This window comes from Bos taurus, chromosome 23, assembly GCF_002263795.3.
Source record: "Bos taurus isolate L1 Dominette 01449 registration number 42190680 breed Hereford chromosome 23, ARS-UCD2.0, whole genome shotgun sequence".
NCBI classification, from domain to species: Eukaryota; Metazoa; Chordata; class Mammalia; order Artiodactyla; family Bovidae; genus Bos; species Bos taurus.
In genome coordinates, this window is record NC_037350.1 from 6,371,933 (window position 1) to 6,395,841 (window position 23,909).

Here is a 23,909-nt window from a genome sequence, read left to right on the forward strand (position 1 = left end):
GAAGTTAATTTTGATACCAGGAGAAAGGAAAAAAGCCCTTTAAATGTGAGATATCAGCCAATCTAAACAGTGGTTTCTATAATAGGATGAAAGAATTTGGAGCTGGTGGCCAAAGAAATTAATATAATTTTTATCATCATTGTCATCATTATTACTATAACACCTCATCATCTCTATTATTATAATTATCATCACCAACACTATCATAATTCACTGAGACCTCTATCACTGTTACATAATGACAATAGCTGCTTTTCTTTAGAATTTACCATGTACCAGAAACCGTGTTTTAATTCTCAGGAGTTGGCAAACTTTTCTGTAAAGGGCCAGAGATAAATATTTTAGGCTTTTTGCATCATCTCTGGCACAACTACTGAGCTCTGCCATCATCAGGTAAACATGGCCACACAAACGTGCACATCATGGGCACCCTGGTGGTTCCATTCAGCTTCAACCACGAAAGCAGACCGTAGGCCAGGTATGGGCTGCTGCCCCTGGCTTACCAACCAGCACCATTTCATCAGTATCCTCACAAGACTGTGAGCTCGGCGGGAGCATCTTTATTTCTCCAGTGAGGAAACCAGGCATGTCAGAGACTGAGTCGTTTGTCCACGGTCACACGGGAAGCAGACGGAAGGCAGAGTGAGACCTGCCATCACCAAGGCAAATGCCTGCTCCCCACCTCCTCGTCCAAGTCTGATCCACATACCCCATGCTGCTACTCAAGATGATTTTATAAGATACGTTTATAAACAGTTTAAGAGCTCTATTTATTTTAATATGCATGAAAAACATATAACCAGAAAACTCAACATTTGATTTTATTAATGGTTTTTCTTCAGATGAAACACAGGAACAATCATAATAATCACTTGTGTGCCTTTCTATTTCTAGAAAATAAAGAAAAGATATATCTGTTGACAAGAGGGAAAATCTTTTGTAATACCCATTCAGTATGTAGGTATCATTTTGGCCTTTCAAAAAAGCTTTCATTCTCTGCTCTCACTTGATTTGCACAGAAAGAAGAAAAGAAGTATGATATTATTATCTCCTTGTGGCAGATAAGATAAACCAAGATACAGAAAGGTCAAATGGTTTCCCAAGGTCATGCACTGTGACAGCAGCCTGAGACAGAGCGGGCAGTTTGCATAGCCCCAGCTCCCTTTTTCCTCCTGCTGTGTCATCCACGTGGGCTCCCCAGGGCTCAGAGTGTAAAGAGCCCAGCTGAGGAACTTCTTGCTTCTCCCACAGCATGAAGGTAACTAAAAGCCAGCAACACAAGTCAGGTTTCTTGGGCCTTGGTGTTACAGGGCCAGTCACCCACATGAACAAGTGTGTGTGGGCACGCACAGTGGCAGTGGGTAAGGCCTGCCCTGATTTCCATCAGAGCAGACTGAAAGTATTTTCTGTTTATTTGCTTGGTTTTTGTTTTTTTTTTTTTTTCCACTCCACTTGGATTGCAGAATCTTAGTTCCCAGACCAGGGATCGAACCCAGAAAGTCCTGCAGTGAAAACTCCAAGTCCTTATCACTGGACTGCCAGGGAATTCTCTGAAAGAACTTTCCAGATTAGCCATAAATCACTTTGTAAGCACCAAATGCTAAATGAAATGAATATGAAATTCCATACATGTTTTTAAAAGAATGCTTGTTTTAGCTGCTAAAAGACGCTTACACCCTGGAAGGAAAGTTATGACCAACCTAGATAGCATATTGAAAAGCAAAGACATTACTTTGCCAACAAAGGTCCGTCTAGTCAAGGCTATGGTTTTTCCAGTGGTCATGTATGGATGCGAGAGTTGGACTGTGAAGAAAGCTGAGCACTGAAGAACTGATGCTTTTGAACTGTGGTGTTGGAGAAGACTCTTGAGAGTCCCTTGGACTGCAAGGAGATCTAACCAGTCCATTCTAAAGAAGATCAGTCCTGGGTGTTCTTTGGAAGGAATGATGCTAAAGCTGAAACTCCAGTACTTTGGCCACCTCATGCGAAGAGTTGACTTATTGGAAAAGACTCTGATGCTGGGAGGGATTGGGGGCAGGAGGAGAAGGGAACGACAGAGGATGGAATGGCTGGATGGCATCACCGACTTGATGGACGTGAGTCTGAGTGAACTCCGGAAGTTGGTGATGGACAGGGAGGCCTGGTGTGCTGCGATTCATGGAGTCGCAAAGAGTCAGACGCGAATGAACGACTGAACTGAACTGAACTGAAGATGTTGGATCTTAGCCAAGTCACTTCCTGTTCAAGGACCCCAGATTTTTCATAAAACATAGCTGCTGGACTTGATCAGCATTTGTTTGTTTTGATTGTTGTGTTATTTGGGTTTTTCAGGGGATTATAGTTTATTCATCTATAAAATAAAACCTAGATGTATTTCAGAATAAGCAGATTGAGAAAAAGAAAACACCTCTAGCTTTTCTATCAGTTTCAGGAGTTCATCCATAGCGCAAATACAGCCATGCCTTGGAGAAAAAGCATCACAACACTGAAAGATATTTCTACAGTTTAAGTTAGGGAAACTTTGTTCATTCCCTGAACCAGTCCTGCTTTTTAATAAAACACAGACTTAGAAAAAAGATGGGGAGTAAGAATAGGAGTAAGAGATAGTTAAGGAGTTTGACATCGACACGTACATATTGCTATATTTAAAGGAGATAACCAACAAGGACCTACTGTATAGCACATGGAACTCTGCTCAATGTTGTGTGGCAGCCCGGATGGGAGGGGAGTTTGGGGGAGAACGGATGCATATATATGCATGGTTGAGTGCCTCTGCTGTCCACCTGAAACTATTACAACACTGCCAGTTGGCCAAACTCCAAAATAAAATAAAAAGTTAAAAAAAATGGGTACCAGACAGTAATAAATAGATTTTAGAAAAAAAATTTTTCACTAGATCAGTGTTTTTCAAGTCACAGGTTATGAACACGAATAAATTGTGTTCAGTATTTTTAAATGAATTCACGAGCAGAATGGAAAACAATCAAATGTAATAGAAAATATCCCAATAAGCACAATATCAGAGACTGTTTCAGATTCTCTCACACAGACACAGACATACACACATGGGATTTGCGGTCCACAAATCTGAAAGCCATTGGGCCAAATGAGCTGAGCTTTGTGTAGCTGAAAGACTCAGTAACCCTCTACCCTTTTCTCACTGTGATAAACTCACTCAAACCACACACTAAAGTGATGGAAAATCAATAGAAATGTAAATTGTACCAATCCTCTCAACACTCCAAGTCTTCCAATTATTGAGAAATTCTTTATAATTCTTTACTATTATTATAAATTTGGTTCTAGTACATTGCAGACAAATTCTATTATGATGTCATTTAGATCATTATCATAGACTATGAACATATTCATTAACAATAATGACACTTTTGCTACATTATAGATATAATATAACTATACTTATATTTAAATATACTTTGGGAAAATATGATCAATAAAGAAATAAACTCTGAAAAACCTGATTTTTGTGGTCCTCCTTGCCTGCATATAAGTAAGCGTGTGTGCTTAGCCACTCAGTCATGTCCGACTCTTCACAACCCTGTGGACTGTAGCCCGTCAGGCTCCTCTGTCCATGGGATTCTCCAGGCAAGAATACCAGAATGGGTAGCCACTTCCTCCTCCAGAGGATCTTTCTGACCCAGGGACAGAACCTGCATCTCTTATGTCTCCTGCATTAGCAGGTGGATTCTTTACCCACTGAGCCATCGGGGAAGCCCATGTAAGTAAGACAAGACCAAATAAACCGTTCCACAGGGACCACTTTGAAAGGAATCAAACATGTATCAAGATGTACAAAAAAGAGCAATGTTTTCCAGTTCTGATTTCCCTTTAAAGGTACGGTCAATGCTCTTGCAGGACAGGTATGTTATGATTTGCATTGAAATGGCAACTCATCAGTCTGTAGAAAAATCCAGCCAACAGAATCCAGCCTTTTGGGTTCCAATTCAATGACACTCTGCCTCATTTGCAGAAATGGTAGTGGCAGCGTGTGTGATAAATTGAATGGAAAGGACAGGAAAGACACTTCAAGAATTCACTTTCTGAAACTGAAACCCATTCTATTTTTAATCCTCTCTCGTGGGCATTTAATTCCAGATCCTAGTCAAGTCATGCAGTAAAAAGTATCCACGTTGACAAATTACCAGCACCTCACTTAGCTGCCATTCCCCTTCCGAAAACCATCTTCATGGATTAGTATTCAGAAACACAAGCTCAGTTAAGTGTGTTTTGCAGAATAAAGACTCTGAAAACTGAAGAATGAAAAGGAGAATTATATGACTTGTGAGCACAAAGTGAGAGAATAAATAAGAAGTTTTGATTGTGCTGAATGTTTATAAGCTCTCCAACAGCAGGCATGAGTGTAATTTAAATAAATGCACAGGTGGACACCTGGGGTTTAGAAGGATCACCAGAGCTGATCCTCACAGAAGCTGAATGCCTGGCACGGTTCCCAGACAATAAGGGTCAAGTCTTTGCTTGTTCCCACAGTGATTAGGGAACGGCTAGATTTCATTGAAGTAATAAAAACTAGCATTACCACTGTATAGCCCAGGGCACTCTACTCAATATCCTATGATAATCTATATGCGAAAAGAATCTGAAAAAGAATGTTTATGTACATGTAGAGCTGAATCACTTTGCTGTACACCTGAAACTAACACAGTGTACATCACCTAAACTCTAATATAAAATAAAACATTTTTTTTAAATACCATTTATTTGGAACTCACTGATTTTTGTTCCAAAGATCTTGAAAACTCATCCTTACTCCTATCTTACTGACAAGGCCAATCTCCTAAACAGATTCTATGAATAAAATCTTCCCTATTCTCCATTTCATCTTAAATTCAATTGACAAGTATTTTCTCTCAAGCATCGAATAAGAATGCCTGTAGTGAAGACACTGTTATTCAACAGAAAAAGAAGACATTAGTTCAAACTTCACTGAATAAAAATTTAGAGGCTTCCTCTGTACAAGATGCCTTCCTTAAAAGACCTGTAGATTTTATAGTATTTCATTTTCCATATTTAATAAATGTCTTTAAAAAATAAAAGTTTCCAGAAAACTCCAGTGGCTCAGTTATTACTCATCAATCTAGAAGGGGTTCTCTGCTGGGACTGTTCTACTCCCTGAAGGTCACGGCTGGAGTCACTTTTGATTGTTGCAAAAATGGGGAGGAGTGAGCTGCTGGCATCTAGTGGGTAGAGGCCGGGGTGTTTCTAAACATCCTAGAGTGCGCTGGTCAGGCCACTCAACAATAGTCTGTTTGGCCCAAAATGTCAGCAGTGCTGAGGATGACAAAACCTTTTTACAGTATTTCCCTGACAACAAAACAGACAAACAAAAATATGAAAATGAACGATTGTGACGATGCTATATTTTGGTCTGTGCGTGCCTGAGTGCTAAGTTGCTTCAGTCACGTCTGACTCTTTGTGAGCCGATAGACCTTAGCAGGCCAGTCTCCCCTGTCCATGGGATTCTCCAGGCAAGAATACTGGAGAGGGTTGCCATGCCCTTATCCAGGGGATCTTCCTGATCCAGGGATGGTAACTGCATCTCTTACATTGCCTGTGTTGCAGGCGCTTTACCACTAGCACCACTTGGGAAGCCCTATTTTGGTGAAACAGTTGGCTTAAATATTCGCTAAGTGACTTGCTTCCCTACCTTAACCTCAAGTAGATGGGATTCAAATTCATGTTTAGCAAAGCTGCAGATCCCTTCATGACTCTCCTACTTGCCGCCTCAGGATTGCTGGAGAATTTTAAAGCCATCCATACCAAATTTGCAGTCCTATCTTCTGTGTGTGTGTGTGTGTGTGTGTGCATGAGAGAGAGAGAGAGAACTTCTCCACCACCACCACCACACACATACACACAGACATAGTACTTAACACAGATGGAATGCCCTGCACACAACTGGTCACATCAACCAATCGTTCAGAGTGAGAGGGTTAAAAAGACTGCCTTGGAGTCAGAAGGATGGAGATTGTAATGGTCAAAGAAAGTTGCTTTGGATAGAAGGTGAAAATTAAAACCAACCACAGTAAAAAACTTAGAATAAGATTGTCAGACATGCCAACTGATGACAGAGTGGGAGTGTCTTCCCAGGAGGGGTTAGAGTAGTCTGAAAGCCTAATTGATTCTAACAGAGAAGAGGCATCTTCAATGTAATTCTTATACATGAATGTCTATATCTCAAGATGTCCTTATAAGCTTGTGGGTGCACTTTATACAGCCATCTGAGACTTTTCTGCCAGACAAGACATGGGCAGAACTTTATCACTGATGAACAGTTGAGAAGAAAATGTAAATCCCTTAAGGATCAGATCTCACTCATGATGGGGAGGTGAAGTCTGAGACCCTCTGCTTATGTTTCTTGCCACTTTTAATGTGCAACAGCAAAAGAAAAAGAAACCAAGAATCAGGTAACAAAAGCACTCTCATCTCTCTAAAAATGATGCTTCCAAATTAGAGACAAGGTTATTTAAGAGGTGGGGAGGTACTATCCATAAGGATTCATGGGAAATTGGTTGCAGAGGTGTGGGCAGGTAAGGAGGTTCGATCCAGGGACTTACCACCAAGGCACTGGATCAAGGTCAGTTTCATTCAGAAGATATGTTAATGGCCTCATTTGGTTACCATCCCATAGTTTTTTAAATATGCAAGTTTGGCAGCTGTTCAAACAAAATATTTTTAAAATATGCTTGTACAATATAGATTTTAGTTTAAAAATAAATTCAATATTTGGGTTTAATTCAGGGTTTAGTAAATTCTTCAAGGATATTTGGTGTAATGGGACGTAACATTTTATTTTGGCTTTTTGAGATGATGTTTCAAGGGGATTCTGATTCTGGTTTCGGAAAGACTCAAATGTTCAGGTATGAAAATTCTGTGGAGGGACAGTCTTGGACTTTGAGCTGTTTTATTAGCATTCTACCCATGAGAAACAGAAACATCCTAAACCATTCAGCACACCTGTCATTCTTCAGAACCAAAATGCATTTCAATCACATTCTCCACTCTATTAAGAGAAGTACAGTTTTGAATCCTGGAAAGAAAATTATCTTGTGGCCTTGGAATACAAGCTTATTCAGGTAATATAAAATGCCAAGCAGCCTACAATTCCAGCCCAGGTAAGGTAATTCCTAATTGTATTTATATCATGGAAAGTAGGTATTTCAGCCTTATTGAAATATTATTGTGAAAGGACTTCTTTTTATCATCAAAGTAATGTAACTCAGCATGGCTACAAGTGTAGAGAATCTCTGAAAGTTCATATACGTCTTCTAAATTGTGAGTCAATTTAATTACTAATTTAACTAAAACTCAGAGAAAACCAAGTGTCTTTGAAAAGAAAGATGCTTTTGTTGTACTTCTGAATGTATTTTTAGTTATGGAAATAATTTTTTTTTTAAAAACCTTCAGAATTTTGTCTAAATGCTTTATTTTCTTTCTTTCTTTTTTTATGTTCCACTAGAAGTGTTCAAATTATTTGCATTATCTTCAAAAAATGTTTTAATTGGGAGGAAAAATTTAATTTTAAAAAAGTTTTAAGAAAGTATATTTAGTTATCATTCATAGCATAAGAATGAGCATATTCACTAAAAGAGATGAAGAAACTCCCTTCTAGTGGGTCAGCATTCTCTATCATGTTGCATATATAAGACACACTTAAAGGTTTAATACACTAAGTCTTCTTAGGGGTTAGCACATAGGATTGTTTAGGTTGAGGTGGGGGTGTCAGAGCACATATGATCTCCATATAGCAGTCTCCAAGATTCCTGGAGTATGCACCAGGAATAAATAATAAAATAATCCATGTGCATGCTTTCACTATATGAATATTTGTTTGTTTATTTATTAATTATCTTGTGTGTGTACACCTGCACAAACATATAATGTAAAAATTGCACCTAAATGGAAATCAAAATGGTGAAAATAAAAATTAATACAGATTAATAACCCCTGCGAAGCCCTAATAACGGAGGAGACCGATGGACCCCAGGCTGAACAGCTGCAACCAGTCTCCTGCTAACACTTCAAGATAAGATACCAACAGGAGCACCAGGCATGGACTGGGTGGAAGGCAAAGTGACCACAATTTCCTCACACTTGCGGTCAAGGGGATTTCCCAGCCTGACACATGTGCAGAGAAGGTACTCCATGTAGGGAGGGTGTAAGGGAGGAAGGAGCTGCCAGCACACAACATGTTCTGCCAACCCCCAGAAACCTTCCAACTGAAATCCGTCTTGGCTGAGAGATGCACATGACTACCAGGAAGGGCCCTGAGTTGGGTTAAACACGGCCACAAGCAAGACAACCTGCCAGAGATGACCCAGAAGACCGCCCCCGTGAAAATGGTCTAAGCGGCCCCTAACTATTGGGCACAACTCACTCTGAGTTCATGTACTCTTCCATACACATTGCACTTTGCTTCTAATAAATGCTTGATCTGTTTCAAACTTTGGGCTCTCTGCTGAATTCTTTCTTCAAAGAGGACAGAGACCGAGACCCTTCTTCCAGCTGCCTCGCTAATGAGATCACTAACAGGTTGCGTTGGCACAACAACCGAGACGTGGCACCCACTCTGAGACCACTGCGATACATGTAACGCAGGCTACTCAAGCGCCACGCACAGCTGACTTTTATGAGGCGCTGGTTTTGGAACATCATAAGGAGTGGCAAACAATACCCACCAAAGCTAAGAAGCTAGTTTGCCCTAAAATCCAAGGGACAATGTGCTTTAGGAGACATTCTTTGATGCCCTTAACATTTAAAGAACAGCCTAGAGAGAAGGTGGACATGGATGAGTGGCATTTATCTTCATGTACAAAGTGAAGCCATGACCCAGTTTTTATGGCTGGTCATGCTCTCTGGCCTTTTCCAGCTCTGGCTTGGAGACTGTCTCATCTGCCACAGAACACCAGGGAAGCAATGAAGGGTAAAACAAACCTATACTTTGCCAGCCCTACACTCAAGCGCCTTGCCAGTCCCTCATGTCTCCAGTTAGGTTATTCACACACACCTTTTTCTCTCCCAAAGCTCCAGCCTCGGACCTTTGACACTTTCAGGGAGCTGGGCGCCTCAGAGACCTCACAGAAGTTTCTCTTTTCCTGGATTTTCTTCAGAAAAGACAAACTCTTTTACCTTAATTCTAAAACCACCTGGTTTCAACTAAATGTGCAACATTTGGAAAACACATTAGCATAAGAAGACACACATTTCTTCTTTAGAGCAAGAGCTCAAGTGAAAATAACCCTAGGGTCCTTTCTTAAGGCTCCCAAAGGCAGCTGCTCAGCTGGAGAAGTTGAGCTCAACACTAAACTCAGCCTCCCCAGATGTTTTCCCGTTGGGCACACTCCCCAAGCAGGGCTTCAGGCTCTTCCGAAAGACTGGCAGATGGGCCTTCTGGCAAAGGGTAAGGATCTCAAGGGCAGGTAGAAGAAACCAGAAAAGGAGTTTCCTTCATAAGCATCTGAATATCTCTCTGCTATTTACAGTTTTCTTGATCAGTCCAGTAAATGACAGCATCATCCAGGCTAAACCTGCTTTCCTCCGTTCAACCAGAGTAATGTTCTCCCGACAAACGCGCCCACGTGGGTTGAGACTTGCACTCTTTCTCTTTCACTGCCACGCAGATCTAAGAGCATGGGCCCTCCAGTGCAGAAGCCGGAGGGCCCAGGAGAAGCTACCAACAGCTTCCAAGGATGCTCTTACCTGAAATTCCTTGGCTCTTTTTTTTTTTTTTTTTTACCCTAAAGACTTTTTTATGCCGACCATTTTTCAAACTCTTTATTGAATTAGTTTCAAATTTGTTTCTGTTTCATGTTTTGATTTTTTTTGTCAGAGAGGCATGTGGGATCCTAGTTCCCTGAACAGGGATCGAACCTGCATCCTCTGCACTGGAAGGCAAGGTCTTATCTACTGAACCACAGGGAAGTCCCTCCCTTACAACTGCATTCATTTCTCTTTTGTCCATACTTTTTCTCCTTGATTTCCCTTTTTCCTTTCTTTCTTTTCCCTTCCGTTTCTTAAAACACTTTCCCTCCATGAAATATCTACCTCAACTGAGTCACTCAGTTCATTCTTCTTAATTGATAAACAATCTAAACCCCGAAGCTTATTGCGAGCAACCTGAACCTTCTAACATCCTGAGAGGTTTATGTCTCTAAGGCAGATTTTGTAATATCCGCCCCACCCCTGACCCTCCACCCTTAGAGCTACGGAAGAGTTGCTTCTACACTATGTTATTTTGGCTCTGGTACCATATTCATATGGAATTTCCAAGGCCATTCCCACTGTTATCTCCTCAACAGTGTTCATTCATTTGCTTTTTTAAAATAAATGTTGATCTGAGCGTGAGCGGTGTATCATTCGGTTCTGGAGACAGCGGTGACCTAAACATACAAAATTCCCTGCCCTCTTGGAGCCTCTATTCTGGAGGAGAGAGAGACAACAAAAGAAAAAAGCTATATATTAGAGTGCAATAGTGCTGAGGATGGAGAAGGAAATGGCAACCCACTCCAGTGTTCTTGCCTGGAGAATCCCAGGGACGGGGGAGGCTGGTGGGCTGCTGTCTATGGGGTTGCACAGAGTCGGACACGACTGAAGCAACTTAGCAGCAGCAGCAGTGGTGCTGAGGAAAAGATAACAGTGGCAGCTGGATACAGAGTACCAGGAAGTGGAGATGGGAGTATGATACATTTTAAATAAAGTGAACAGGAAGACTTCCTTGAGGTGACTTTTAAAAAGGAACTTGAAGGAAGTAAGGAAATGAGTCATGCTGATCTCTAGAGGAAACACCTCAGGAAGAGAGGATAGCAAAAGCCAAGAACCGGAGGTGGGAGGAGATCTGACTGAGAAACAGAGCCTGGGGTGGCTGAGGACCAGTGATCCTGGGGAAGAGTCCCTGGAGATGCGGCCAGGAGAGGCTTGAGGAACCCAGGTCAGATGTGAAGACCTGTCCACCACTGTGAGGACTTGAGTTTTCATTCTGAATGAGAAGGGAAACTCTTGGAATATTTGGAGCAAAGAAGTAACACGATCTCCTTATCCTGTGAAAGGGTCATTCTGGCTGTATTAGGAATAAATAATAGGACATGACAATATAGAGATAAATAAATTGATGACTTGCAATGGGGAGGGGAGGAGAACAGCAGAGGGACACTGGAATAAGCCTCTTTCTCCAAGGACACTTTTTTGTATAGCTTTGACCACTGAAATCACGCTAATCTTTAAAATATTCAAAAAGGTAAAATTAAATCAACAACAATGGGGAGGAATCGCACCAGTGACTATAAAGAGAAACAAATTAACACAGATATAGAATTGACAACATAACACAATGGACAACAAAAGAAAGTAATCTAACTTTTGAGTTTAGTACATATGCCAAAAAAAGGCATAAAACATTAGTATACAAGTCAAAGATCTTACAGAATCGAATATACCCTTAGAATCATGTCCCAGATCAAGAAACAGAACTTCTCCAGCACAGAAGACGTCCTCATTCTCCCTTCCTGTCGCTATCAATCTAGTAATGGCCGACCAAGGGTAATCGCTACCCTACCTGCTAAGAGCACAGAACAAGGTCAACTGTGGCGGGGGCAGGGGAGGGGGGAGAGGGGTGTGAGTCTGTCTTTAAACTTTTGGTTTTCTATTGGGGTATTCTATTGTCGATTCTGCTCACAGCACCAATCGTTTCTCTGTATCTCACTGTGCGCACTGTTTGCTGAACGCACGGTAGGTAAGGTGAGAACTAAGCGGCCGGAAGAAAATGCGAGGAGTTCCATCTGCGTAGGGACTGCAGATGCATTTATTTTCTCCTGGCTGGTACAGTACAGTTCAGTACAACATAACTACACACAACTCTTCAGGGCTTTTCCAGGTGAAGCTTATATACACTTACAGGACAAAAAGTAGCCCGTGGCCAAGAGAATACCTCATGCAAAGTCACTGTTTACAGAGCATGCCGTGAGAGGCCATGAGAGCGTGGGGCGAGAGAGCCGGACTGACGCCATCTTGGTAATTTCCCCACAGGTATCAACGGGTCTTCTTAGCTCTATGTAAACGGACTCATATGGCATGAACTCTTTTAAGTCTGACTTGTTTTCCTCAATATTATATTTTAAGACTAATGTATATTGTTATGTGAAGCTGTAGATCCTTCACTGTGGGAGAAAAAAGATATAAATGTGAAGGGGGAAGATCAGAAATAACCCCAATTCAGTGGATGGTAGAGATGACTAGAAAAATATTTGCTTTTCCTAGTTGTTTCTGCTGAAAGGACTTAGAGGCAATGATACCCCAGAAACAATAAACACATATGGCACCTAAATCTTGATTCCTGCTATATCCCCTTAAAAAGGACAAGGGTTGGAGAAATAACCAAATCCAAAGTTGAGTCAAGAAAACTACAAGATGATACTGAGACAGGCTGCGACCTGGAACCCTCTACTGCAGTGCTGCAATGCTTGGACCCGGACAAACATCTCCTCCAGCAACAAAATACAAAGAAACTACAAGGGACTAAAAATAGCTGTGTGCATGCACACCTGGGGCAAATTATGGACTGCTGCTAAGTTGCTTCAGTGGTATCCAACTCTATGCAACCCCATAGACTGCAGCCCACCAGGCTCCCCCTTCCCTGGGATTCTCCAGGCAAGAACACTGGAGTGGGTTGCCATTTCCTTCTCCAATGCATGAAAATTGAAAAGTGAAAGTGAAGTCGCTCAGTCGTGTCCAACTCTTAGTGACCCCATGGACTGCGGCCTACTAGGCTCCTCTGTCCATGGGATTTTCCAGGCAAGAGTACTGGACTGGGGTGCCATTGCCTTCTCCAAAATTATGGACAAGATACAGAAGACCAAAAAAAAAAAATTAGTTGCCACTTTTGAAGAACTGGGAGCAAAAGCAGGGTACTGCACATGCCCCCTGCATACACCACCACCAAAGCGGTGAGCAAATCAGCTAAGCCACCCCTCCTGCCCAACCCCTGGACTCACCACTACCCTCACCCCACATAAAGAACCAGCTCACCCCCTTTGGTGAGTGAGCCAGCAAGGGAATCTGTTACTTGTTTTTGCTCCCCTCTGCTGCAGCGGGGGCTCCAATAAAGCCTTGCTTAAATTTCTTGTCTGGCCTCTAGTCAGTTTCCATTGATCAAGGAGGCCAAGAACCCTGGTTGGGAACAATACTAAAAATTCCACCTAAAACATAAATACATGGGTAGGGGGAGAAAGTTCTTCCTAGCATGAGAGTACCAACTAAAAGTAGAAATAATATCAGAGTTAGAAAAAAATGAATCCTAATAAATGCCAAAGCCATCAGATAGAAGGCTGAGAACAGCACATTCAGTCTCAATGCCTCCTCATAGATTGCTAATTAATTGCAAGGAGAGAGGAAATATTTTACAGGAGATGAATATGGTAGACATCAACTTATACAAGTAATCAACATGAATGTCAACAAAAAAGTAGCAAACTGAAATCATGTGCTTTCTTATGTGATAATAACAGGAATACATTTCTTGTATTTCATTCTAGATGAAAATAATAATCTGAATCTCATCATGAGGGAACAAACAAAAACACCCAAATTAAAGGACTACCAAACGAATACGCTGCAGTCTTCAAACTGTCAATGTCAGAAAAGACAAAAGTTGAGAAAATGTCCTATATAAAGAAAACCAAAAAGACATACATCTAAATAGAACACATGACTCTGGGTTACATTCTGAATTGAAAAGAGATGATGCTATAAAGAAGATTGCTATAAAGAGTAGTTCACTAATTTTGCATTAATCCAAGCAAGAAAGAATGAGTTTGGGATGAAGGTATAAGCTGTGGAAATTAATATAAAACATATGTTCAAAAACAATACTATATCTATGCTAAATTTCCTAAATTTTATAACTGTAATGAGTTATAGGAAGAAAATTTTCTTGTAATTAGAAGATTCATGCTGAAGTATTTTGGGATTAAATATTGTGATGTCAACATCTTACCCTGAATTGGTTCAACAAAAATGATGATAGATGATGATGATGGTGAAGATAGAGATATAAAGCAAATATGGCAAAATGTTAAATAATTGGTGAATCTAGGTGAACATTATTTGATGTTCATTGTACATTTCTTCGAGTTTTTCTGCAGCTTTGACATTTTTAAAATAAAAAAGTAAAAAGTTTGAAAAGAATATATCTATTAAACATTTTTAGTTTTAATTATGCATACCTCAGTTTTTAAAAATCAGAAATATCAGCTATCAACATGCTATAATGAATCCTTTGTTAGCCTGAAGCAAAAATACAATTGAACTGTCACTACTTTCTTATTTCAAATGCACAGAGAGTTATTTGGCAATAGATGCTAATCATACTGGCTTATTTAAACTGATTTGTTATGACAAGATGTCCTGGGAAAGAACAGGTGTAGGGGAATCTGAAACTTTGCAAAAGAATAAAATTTACAGTTAAAAATAGAAGACAATACACTTTAGGGGAACAGGGGGCAGCAAAGAGGGCAGGTTGGAGGCACTAATTTTGCACAGACAAGGAAGTATGGGTTTGGGACCAAGGCAATAGCTGTGGAAGAAGTGAGAACTGGAGAGACTCTATTTTCAGATCAATGATGAGGCTGATGGACTGAATGTGGGGTATGAGAAAAAAAGAGAGGAGTCAATGGTTGCTCCAAAGTTTTGGACCTGGATAAGAAAGTAAATGTGAATAGATGCTTACAGGAGGATGAACACTGGTAGGCAGGATGAACACTGGTGGGCAGCTCTGTACACAATGACTTCTTCAAAGGAAGGGAGGATGGAGGGCTTCTGAGATGAAGGTTCCATTTCTTGATCTGGGAGATGCTTTAAAGTGACATCACTACAGATGCTATGGACATTAAAAGAATAATAAGGGAACACTGTGTATGAGTGTATGACCACGAAACTATCAACTTTGGGTGATTGTGTGTCTATATAGGTTCATGTATTACAATGAACATATCACTCTGGTGGGAGATGTTAAAAATAGGAAAGGTTATGGATGTGTGAAGGCAGAGGGTATGTGGTAATCTCTGTACCTGCCCCTCAATTTTACTGTGAGCCTTAAATTGCTCTAAAAAATAAAGTCTTAATAATTTTCAAAAATGGTTAAATAACATCTCACAAGGCCATACACCAAGTAAATGGTAGACCTGGAACTCAAATCCAGATCTTTCTGATGCCATGGCAGTGTGATCTTAACCAATATCCTACAATGCTTCTCAGAGAGATGCCTCTCAGAGATGTAACTTGCGACATGACCAGTTGGAAATGAACAGACTGACTCAAGAGAAAGGAGTAGGCTGGAGATGCGCTCTCAGTGAGCCCCGTCTCGTCCTTCAGTTGGTTACCCACTGAAGGAGCTCCTATCTGGAGACTGGGATTTACTGAAGGTGAAAAGTCTCCCACAGGTGCAGTTCCTGGAGAAAAGCCATCTACAGGCTAAGCACAATGGATTTGAAATCAGACCTATCCGTGTTATTAGATCTTCCAAGAAGTATGCACTTGTTGCAGAATCTGAACACATTTCTATAGTAACTTGACATCATCTCAAAGAACCTTCAAGTCGTGACATATGTAACTTCCAGACAGAAAATAAATGAAGTCAAGACAGAATTTTATAGAAGTTCACAACAGCTGAATTTCTGGAATAAAAACTTAGTATTCAACCGCTCCCTTGCCTCTGAGATAAAAAGGCCTTTACAATAGTAAGGATATATTGGGAACAGTTACAGCTGTGCTACCCTGGGGGAACAAGCTTAAAAGGCAATGAAAACACACTAATCTTCCCAATTTGACAAATTCTAGAAGAATAAAAATGCCTGAAATTGCAAGACAAAGACCACCTCTATCCTTATTAACCAAAATAAAAAAGGTCCCTAGCTATTTCACCTGTACACATATCCACCTGCTAGCAGGCATAGAAAAACAATCAAATCACTCTGGAATGCATTCATGGTGGATTAGATAAATCCTTTTCTCTCTGTCCCATTTCACTGGCACCTAGGTAATGTGACCCTGACTGCATGAGCAACGCCTCACAAATAGAAGCTGTCGGAACATTCAGTACCCATTCAGTATGCCATCCTCCCAGGCCCGATATACCCAATGCCCAGTGTAATTATATACAGCACCATAAACTATGCTGTTATCTCCAGCTACTACTGTGGATAAGTCTCAGTTTCAAAGGGCACTATTGGAGAGAAAAACACAGAATGAAACTTCATAAGTGGAGTGCAAAGTGTCAACTGAAGAGTCTAGGAATGCTTGAATGCCAGGTTAGGAGAGAGAGAAGGGTGGGATAGGGAAAGAGGGAGAGAAAGAGAAAGAGAAATAGCAGTGAAGTTCAAAGAACAGCCAAGGTGGGGAAGTGAGAACTGTGGCTTTTGATTTTTGCTCTCCTAATGCATAGCTAAGAATATGTTAAGGAGTTAGAATTGCATTTTGAAATACATTTCAAATGTATTTCAGTGTGTTTCAAAACACTTCAGAGTTTAGTTACATCTTAAACAAAAATTAATTCCTTATTAAATTCATGATGCTCCCTCCAACCCACAATTTACTCAAATGATTTCTTGTTACATAAAGTTACAGTAAAATCAACTTTTCCTGGAGTAATTCTAAGTCGAGCATGCATCAGTCCACAGTAACTTGAACATCTGTCACCTGCTACATTATAAACAGTCACATCAACTACAACATATTACCATGATATGAAAAAAGAAACACAAAGACAGGAGACAGCATTGTCAATGTCAAAATCATGACACAGTAACAATAATAAGGAATTTCACTAGTAATGCCAGAGAACTCACAGAACATTCCAGTCCAAAGTACCAGCTGCCCACGGAGCCTGGTGCCATGTGTCAAGCTGGCAGAGGTCGAGAGAGCAATGGTTGTAACAACAAGGTCAGGGTTAGCCGACAGACCCTAATTGGCAAACACTCGCCGGTGTCAGCTGCTGATACTGATGAGCTGTGAAGATGACAAAGCACTGTACAATCACGCCCCCCTTTCTCCTGCCTCCCCAACAACTCTGGACCAGAAATAGAGATGCATCTGTTATTCAAATCGCATCTGAATATATTAACCTATTTCAACCTTAGTGTCGTTCTAAGAAAAATTCTTTGCCTGGAAATGGAGGGAAGCTCTATTTTAAAGGTTATGAAAAGGGCCTAATCTGTTTTGGTTGCAAACGTGTTGTTTAGTCACTAAGCCACGTCCTTCTCTTTTATGACCCCAGGGACTATAGCCCGCCAGGCTCCTCTCTCCATGGGATTTCCCAGACAAGAATATTGGAGTGGGTTGAAATTTCCTTCTCCAGGGGATCTTCCTGACCCAGGGATCAAATCCACACCTCCTGTATTGCAGGCAAATTCTTTACCACTGAGCCTGCAGGGCATCCCTGGTATGTATGTATATACGAATATACATTATGTGTATATATCAAATAACTAAGGCTGACAGAAACTCCTCAAATTGAAAGCCTTAAGTACAGCCTCAAATTTACAATAACATCCATATTAAATTGACACTCTCGAGTCAACTCAAGCAATTTTTCTAGGTATCATCTATGTGCCAGGGACGAAGGAAATAAAAATGAAAAGGTCTACTTTTGCTCTCACTTGAATTCACAGCCTTATGAGAAAGGGAAAGTCACTCAGTCACATCTCTTTGTGACCGCATGAACTATATAGTCCATGGAATTCTCCAGGCCAGAATACTGGAGTGGTTACCCATTCCCTTCTCCAGGGGATCTTCCCAACCCGAGCATCGAATCCAGCTCTCCCATACTGCAGGTGTATTCTTTACCAGCTGAGCCTTATGAGAGAAAGAGGCAAACAGAAAATATTGCACAATGAGGTCACCACTACACTAACCCACCAATGGGAGAAATGCTCTGCATATTCAGAGTTGGGGAGAAGACACTGGCAGTACACAAATTTTTTAAAAAGGATTTATAAGTTAAATATATATATTTTAAGGGCTCCATATAGAGCAGCCTTTAAGAACTGGAATAATTAGCAAGTTATGTAAGGAGAAAATTCACAGAATGAGCAACAGAAATGACAAAAACAAAACAGGAAAAGATATGCAATCTGCCTCCTAATCAGGAAAGTGCAAATGAAGCGCATAATGAAATGTCATTTCCTCCCCAACCAAACTGGCAACACTAGATGCTGCCAGGATGCAGAGGAACAGGTAATGTCACACACAGCTAAAGGCAGAGTAAGGCCACCTTAGAAAGCAGTTTGGTAGCGTCTCAGAACAGGAGACCGTGGGTACATGCAATGACCAGCGATAGGTGCACAGCCTAAAGAAACTGCTGCACACGGCCCAAGAAATCACGTACCTGAATATTGTATTGATGCTCTCCATTAGAGGAAAACGAGAATCCAAAAGCCCATCAACTTAAGAATAGATAATTAAGTGTGATGAATGTATCCAATGAAATAGTACAAAGCAATAAAATTAATTCCCTAGAATTATATCAACATAACAATATCCTGAAAATAGACTATTTTGAAAACAAGCAAATTATAAAAAAATAACTTCCATGACATGATTTGTGTGGTATTCAAATAAAACACAAACTAGCTACATATAGATTACAGGTGTATTAGTATAAAGTGCTCATGAAAATCATAAACACTAAACCCAGGACAGTAAACTATCCTGAGAAAAATATGATAGAAAGAGGGAGATAAGAAGTTTCCATTAATGTTTAAAGATCATTACTGCTCTTTGTTATGGATCGGAACTACTGTAAGATACTAACAATAAGCTCCAAAAATGAAACAAAAGCAGAGGCAAACAAGCAATTGGCTCTGCCTCAAGATAAACGACAGTGAAACTAGAGTGAATAAAATGATAATGAGTCATTGGTGGTGGTGGTGGTTCAGTCACTAAGTCGTGTCCGACTCTTGTGACCCATGGACTGCAGCCTGCCAGGCTCCTCTGTCCATGGGATTCTCCAGGCATTACCTGGTATCAAAAAAAAAAAAAAATCTGCCATGGAGAAGTCAAAATGTACTAAAAATTTTTGAGAAAAATATTTTGATCCCAACACCGATTTAGAGGGTCCGCTGCTTTCTGTTCATTGATTGCAACTGAGACTGAACAGTCAGTGTGATCAAATACTCTGTGTAATCTGCACAAGCACTAAAGGTGCCCTTTTTCATCTCCTCCAGTGGAAACCCACAAGTGTCTTATGACTATGAAGGCAGCACCTCCCCAGGATCTTGCTCCTCTCTTGCTCCTCTCGAAAATCAGATTGCTTGAAAGCAACTCACTTTCAGGGCAAAATCTTTTTGTGATACTGAACAGTGCTGGATCCCACTGTTAGGGTTAGGCTGAAAGGAAGAGAGAAACTGCATCTGTCTATTGATACCTCCATGCAGCAGTTCGGCAGTGCAGTAAACAAATACTTATTAAGCGCCAACTGTGTTCCCGCCACTGTCATGAGCAAATGGAGGGAAAATTACACATGATCTATTGCTTGCAGGAAGATCCGAGAGGGACTCGCAAATAAACAAGAGCACGGAGAGGGATCCATTAGTGCCAGAGGAGACCAGGGGAGGTGGGGAGATAGGTCTGAACAATAAAATAAAATAAAACAGCACTTTGCAGAAGTTTTAAAGGGCACTTCAGGCAGAATCCCAAAGTCATGAATCTTAGGGTTGGAATAGAGTTCATTTAAAACAAGGTCTCTGAGATCAGGGTGAGGAAGACTGGGGGAAAGAGGGCATAAAAGGAGATGAAATAAATGTTCTTTCACCAAGCCTAGTGATGAAATCTCAAGCAGGAATAAATGGTGTGCCTCAGGTAAAAGAGAAAGTGCACAGTACTTTCAGAGTTTGTTTTGGTTCTTTGGATAGATGGTATATCTATCTATCTACATAAATTTTTTTTCAGACAAATATTTATGTATCTATCTATAGGATAGAGAGGTCAGAAATAAAAGCTACCTATTTATGGACAATTAATCTTTGCCAAAAGAAGCAAGAATATACAATGGAGAAAAGACAGATTCTTCAAAAAGTGGTGCTGGGGAAACTAGAGAGCTACATGTAAACGAATGAAATTAGACCATTCATTCAAACCACATGCAAAAATAAATTCAAAATGGATTAAAGATCTAAATGTAAGATACTATAAAACTCCTGGAGGGAAATATAGGCAGAGCATACTGACAGAAATCACAGTAATACTTTTTGGATCAATCTCCTAAAACAAAGGAAATAAAAGCAAAAATAAACAAATGGGACCTAATTAAACTTAAAAGCTTTTGCACAGCAAAGAACACCATCAATAAAATGAAAAGAAAACATACTGAATGGGAGAAGATACTTGCAAATGATGTGATCAATAAGGTCTTAATATACAACGTATACACATAACTCACATAACTCATACAACTCAACATCAAATTGAAAAATGGGCAAAAGAACTGAACAGCAATTTCTCCAAAGCGGAAATGCAGATGGTCAACAGGCACATGAAAAAGTACTCAGCATCACTAGTCATTAGGGAAATGCAGATTAAAAGCACAATGAGACATCACCACACACTTACAAGAATGGTTATCCTCAAAAAGAACACAAATAACAAAGTTAGCAAAAGTGTGGAGAAAAGGGGAACCTCATACACTGTTCGTGGAAAAGTAAATAGGTGCAGCCACTGTGGAGAACAGTATGGCAGTTTCTCAAAAACTAAGAATAAAACTATCATGTGACCCAGCAATTTTATCCCTGGGTATATATCCCCCCCCCCAAAAAAAAACCCAGAAACTAATTTGAAAAGATTCATGCACCTCAATGTTCATAAGCAGCATTATTTACAATAGCTATTTACAATTGTAATTTACAATTACAATAATTGTACAATCATTTACAATGGAAGCAACCTAAACATCATCAACAGATGGATGGATAAAGATGCAGCATACATACTACTCAGCCATAAAAAAAAGAATGAAATTCTGATGTTTGCAGCAATGTGGATAGACTCGCAGAACCTTATGCTAAGTGAAATAAGCCAGACAGAGCAAAGCAAATACTGTAAGATATGAGTAACCTGCAGAATCTAACAAATACAACAAACCAGTGAAATAAAAAGGAAGCAGAATCAGATTCACAGATATAGGGAAAAAACCAGTGGTTACCAGTGGAGAGCAGGAAAGGGAAGGGGTAATAGAGGGTTAGGGAGGAAAGGGGGTTATTAGATTATACTAAACCATGTCTGAAGGAAGCAGAATCAGATTCACAGATACAGAGAACAAACCAGTGGTTACCAGTGGAGAGTGGGAAAAGGGAAGGGGCGATATAGGAGTAGAGGGGAAAGGGGGTTATTAGATTATACTAAACCATGTTTGTGAAGCTTTTGATAACTACAAAGCACTATAGAATTTAAAGAATCATTCAATTTAAAAACCTTTTTAAATTAAAAAAAAAGTTTCTGCTGGTTCTCTTAGTAGTTGGTAACTTTTTTTTCTCAGATAAAGATTTATATATATATATATATAGCTGTAGAGATGATAGATAAATATGTGCTGACTTTCTCAATTGTGTCACACTCTCTGCAGCCTCATGGACTACAGCCTGCCAGGCTCCTGTGGTCTGTGCGATGGAAGGAAACTTCTAAGAACAGGATACTCTATACCCAATGTCAAGACTTCCCATCCTGTGCTGGGGAGTAGATTCATCCCCACCAGCTTTCTAACCTTCGGTACAAGTCGACTGCGTACAACAGTGTTGTGCTGGTGGCATTTGAAGGAATGCAGTAAGAGGGGCAACATCTAAGAACCAACACAGAAGGAGGAGGGGTGACAACCAGAGGGATGGTGGAGGATCCGTCAGGGCAGGGAGGGCAGCAGGAGGCTATAGGGATGGAGATTACATGATCAAATACTCATTTCCCATAATATGGGGCAAGGAGAACCAAGGCAACTTATCTGGAAATTAATGGTGAAGATGACAGTTCAGAGCTGAAGTGCTTTCAAATATTCAAGACATCATAGCTGCTGTCATATGCATGTTATACACACACACACACACACACACACACACACATGAAAGACTAGATTGATAGTACAAATAACAAATGCTGGAGAGGGTGTGGAGAAATAGAAACCCTTCTGCACTGTTGGTGGGAATGTAAATTGGTGCAGCTGCTGTGGAAAACGTTATGGAGGTTCCTTGAAAAAACTAAAAATAGAATTACCATATGATCCACAATCCTACTCCTGGGCATATATCCAGACAAAATTATAATTCAAAAAGATACACAGAACCCTATATTCATAGCAGTGCTACGCACTATAGCCAAGACATGAAACCAACCTAAATGCCCATCAACAGATGAATGGACAAAGAAGAAACAGAACATACATACAATGGAATACTACTCTGCCGTGAAAAAGAACAGAATAATGCCATTTGCCGCAACGTGATGCAACTAGAGATTATCATACTAAGTGAAGTAAGTCAGAAAGAGAAAGACAAATACCATAAAATATTACTTACATGTGGAATCTAAATTATGATACAAATGAACCTAAATATGAAACAGGAACAGACTCATGGACATAGAGCACAGACTTGTGGGAGGGATGGACTGGGAATTTGAGATTAGCAAACGCCAACTATATATTTAAGATGGATAAACACCACAATACTACTGAACAGCACAGGGAAGTTTATTCAATATCCTGTAATAAATCATATTGGAAAAGAATTTGAAAATAATATCTATAACTAGATCACTTTTCTGTATACCAGAAAGTAACACAACATTGATAACTTTATTTCAATTAAATTTTTTTTCACAAATTTCCTAGTAGAAGCATTTACATTTTAACTTTAGTAGTACCCAGTATAAAACACAGTAGATGGCAGAAATCATAGTTCTGCACTTACTAAAACACGATTCAGTATACAGTTAAATTTGACCTATTATACAGAGTGAAGTAAGCCAGAAGGAAAAACACCAATATAGTATACTAACGCATATATATGGAATTTAGAAAGATGGTAACAATAACCCTGTGTACGAGACAGCAAAAGAGACACTGATGTATAGAACAGTCTTATGGACTCAGTGGGAGAGGGAGAGGGTGGGAAGATTTGGGAGAATGGCATTGAAACATGTAAAATATCATGTATGAAACGAGATGCCAGTCCAGGTTCGATGCACGATACTGGATGCTTGGGGCTAGAGCACTGGGACGACCCAGAGGGATGGTATGGGGAGGGAGGAGGGAGGAGGGTTCAGGATGGGGAACACATGTATACCTGTGGTGGATTCATTTTGATATTTGGCAAAACTAATACAATTATGTAAAGTTTAAAAATAAAATAAAATTTAAAAAAATTTGAATTTTAGATAAACACCAAATAAGCTTTTAATATAATTATGTACCAAAAAATATTTAAAATGAAGAATTTTTTAGTATTAGTATGTTCCAAATAGTGTGTTCAACATACTGAAACTAAAAATGTACCTGTCATTTATCTGAAATTCACGTCTATTTGCTAACGTGGCAACACCAGTTCCATCTTTTGTGCCAAGGCCCAAACAAGAGCTAGACATCTCCTTTTGTCTACTAATTATCTGTGTGGTATTTTATAAGCACAATTTTTAGGGAGAAAATAGGGGAAATTGATTACAAGTCTGTTTTCAAGCATTGTTAATCTAATCTGTGAAAGCCTGAAGCAGTAGGTGTCTCAAAGGCTTTGATACAACAAAGAGTCCCCTGCTTGTCAGGAGCAGTAAATGGAACCAGTTGAAATATTTCTGCCAAAATGACAGCAGGTCAGGTGGTCACACAACCTATTCAGAGTCATTATTCC

General features: G+C 40.0%; 1 protein-coding gene across 10 annotated transcripts in view; it reads right to left on the bottom strand.

Moving 5' to 3' along the window:
- The window catches only part of MLIP (muscular LMNA interacting protein), a 294,647-nt gene that overhangs the window by 174,511 nt on the left and 96,227 nt on the right, over window positions 1-23,909 (bottom strand). The window contains exon 1 of one of the 10 annotated variants that reach the window (XM_059880524.1): window positions 16,875-16,952. The exons of 8 other annotated variants lie outside the window; for them this stretch is intronic. In XM_059880524.1, coding sequence (XP_059736507.1) covers window positions 16,875-16,922 — 48 coding nt within the window. In that variant the 5' untranslated portion in view covers window positions 16,923-16,952. Of the gene's footprint in view, window positions 1-16,874; window positions 16,953-23,909 lie in introns of those variants that run through there. One more of the 10 variants, XM_059880516.1, reaches the window with a different exon arrangement.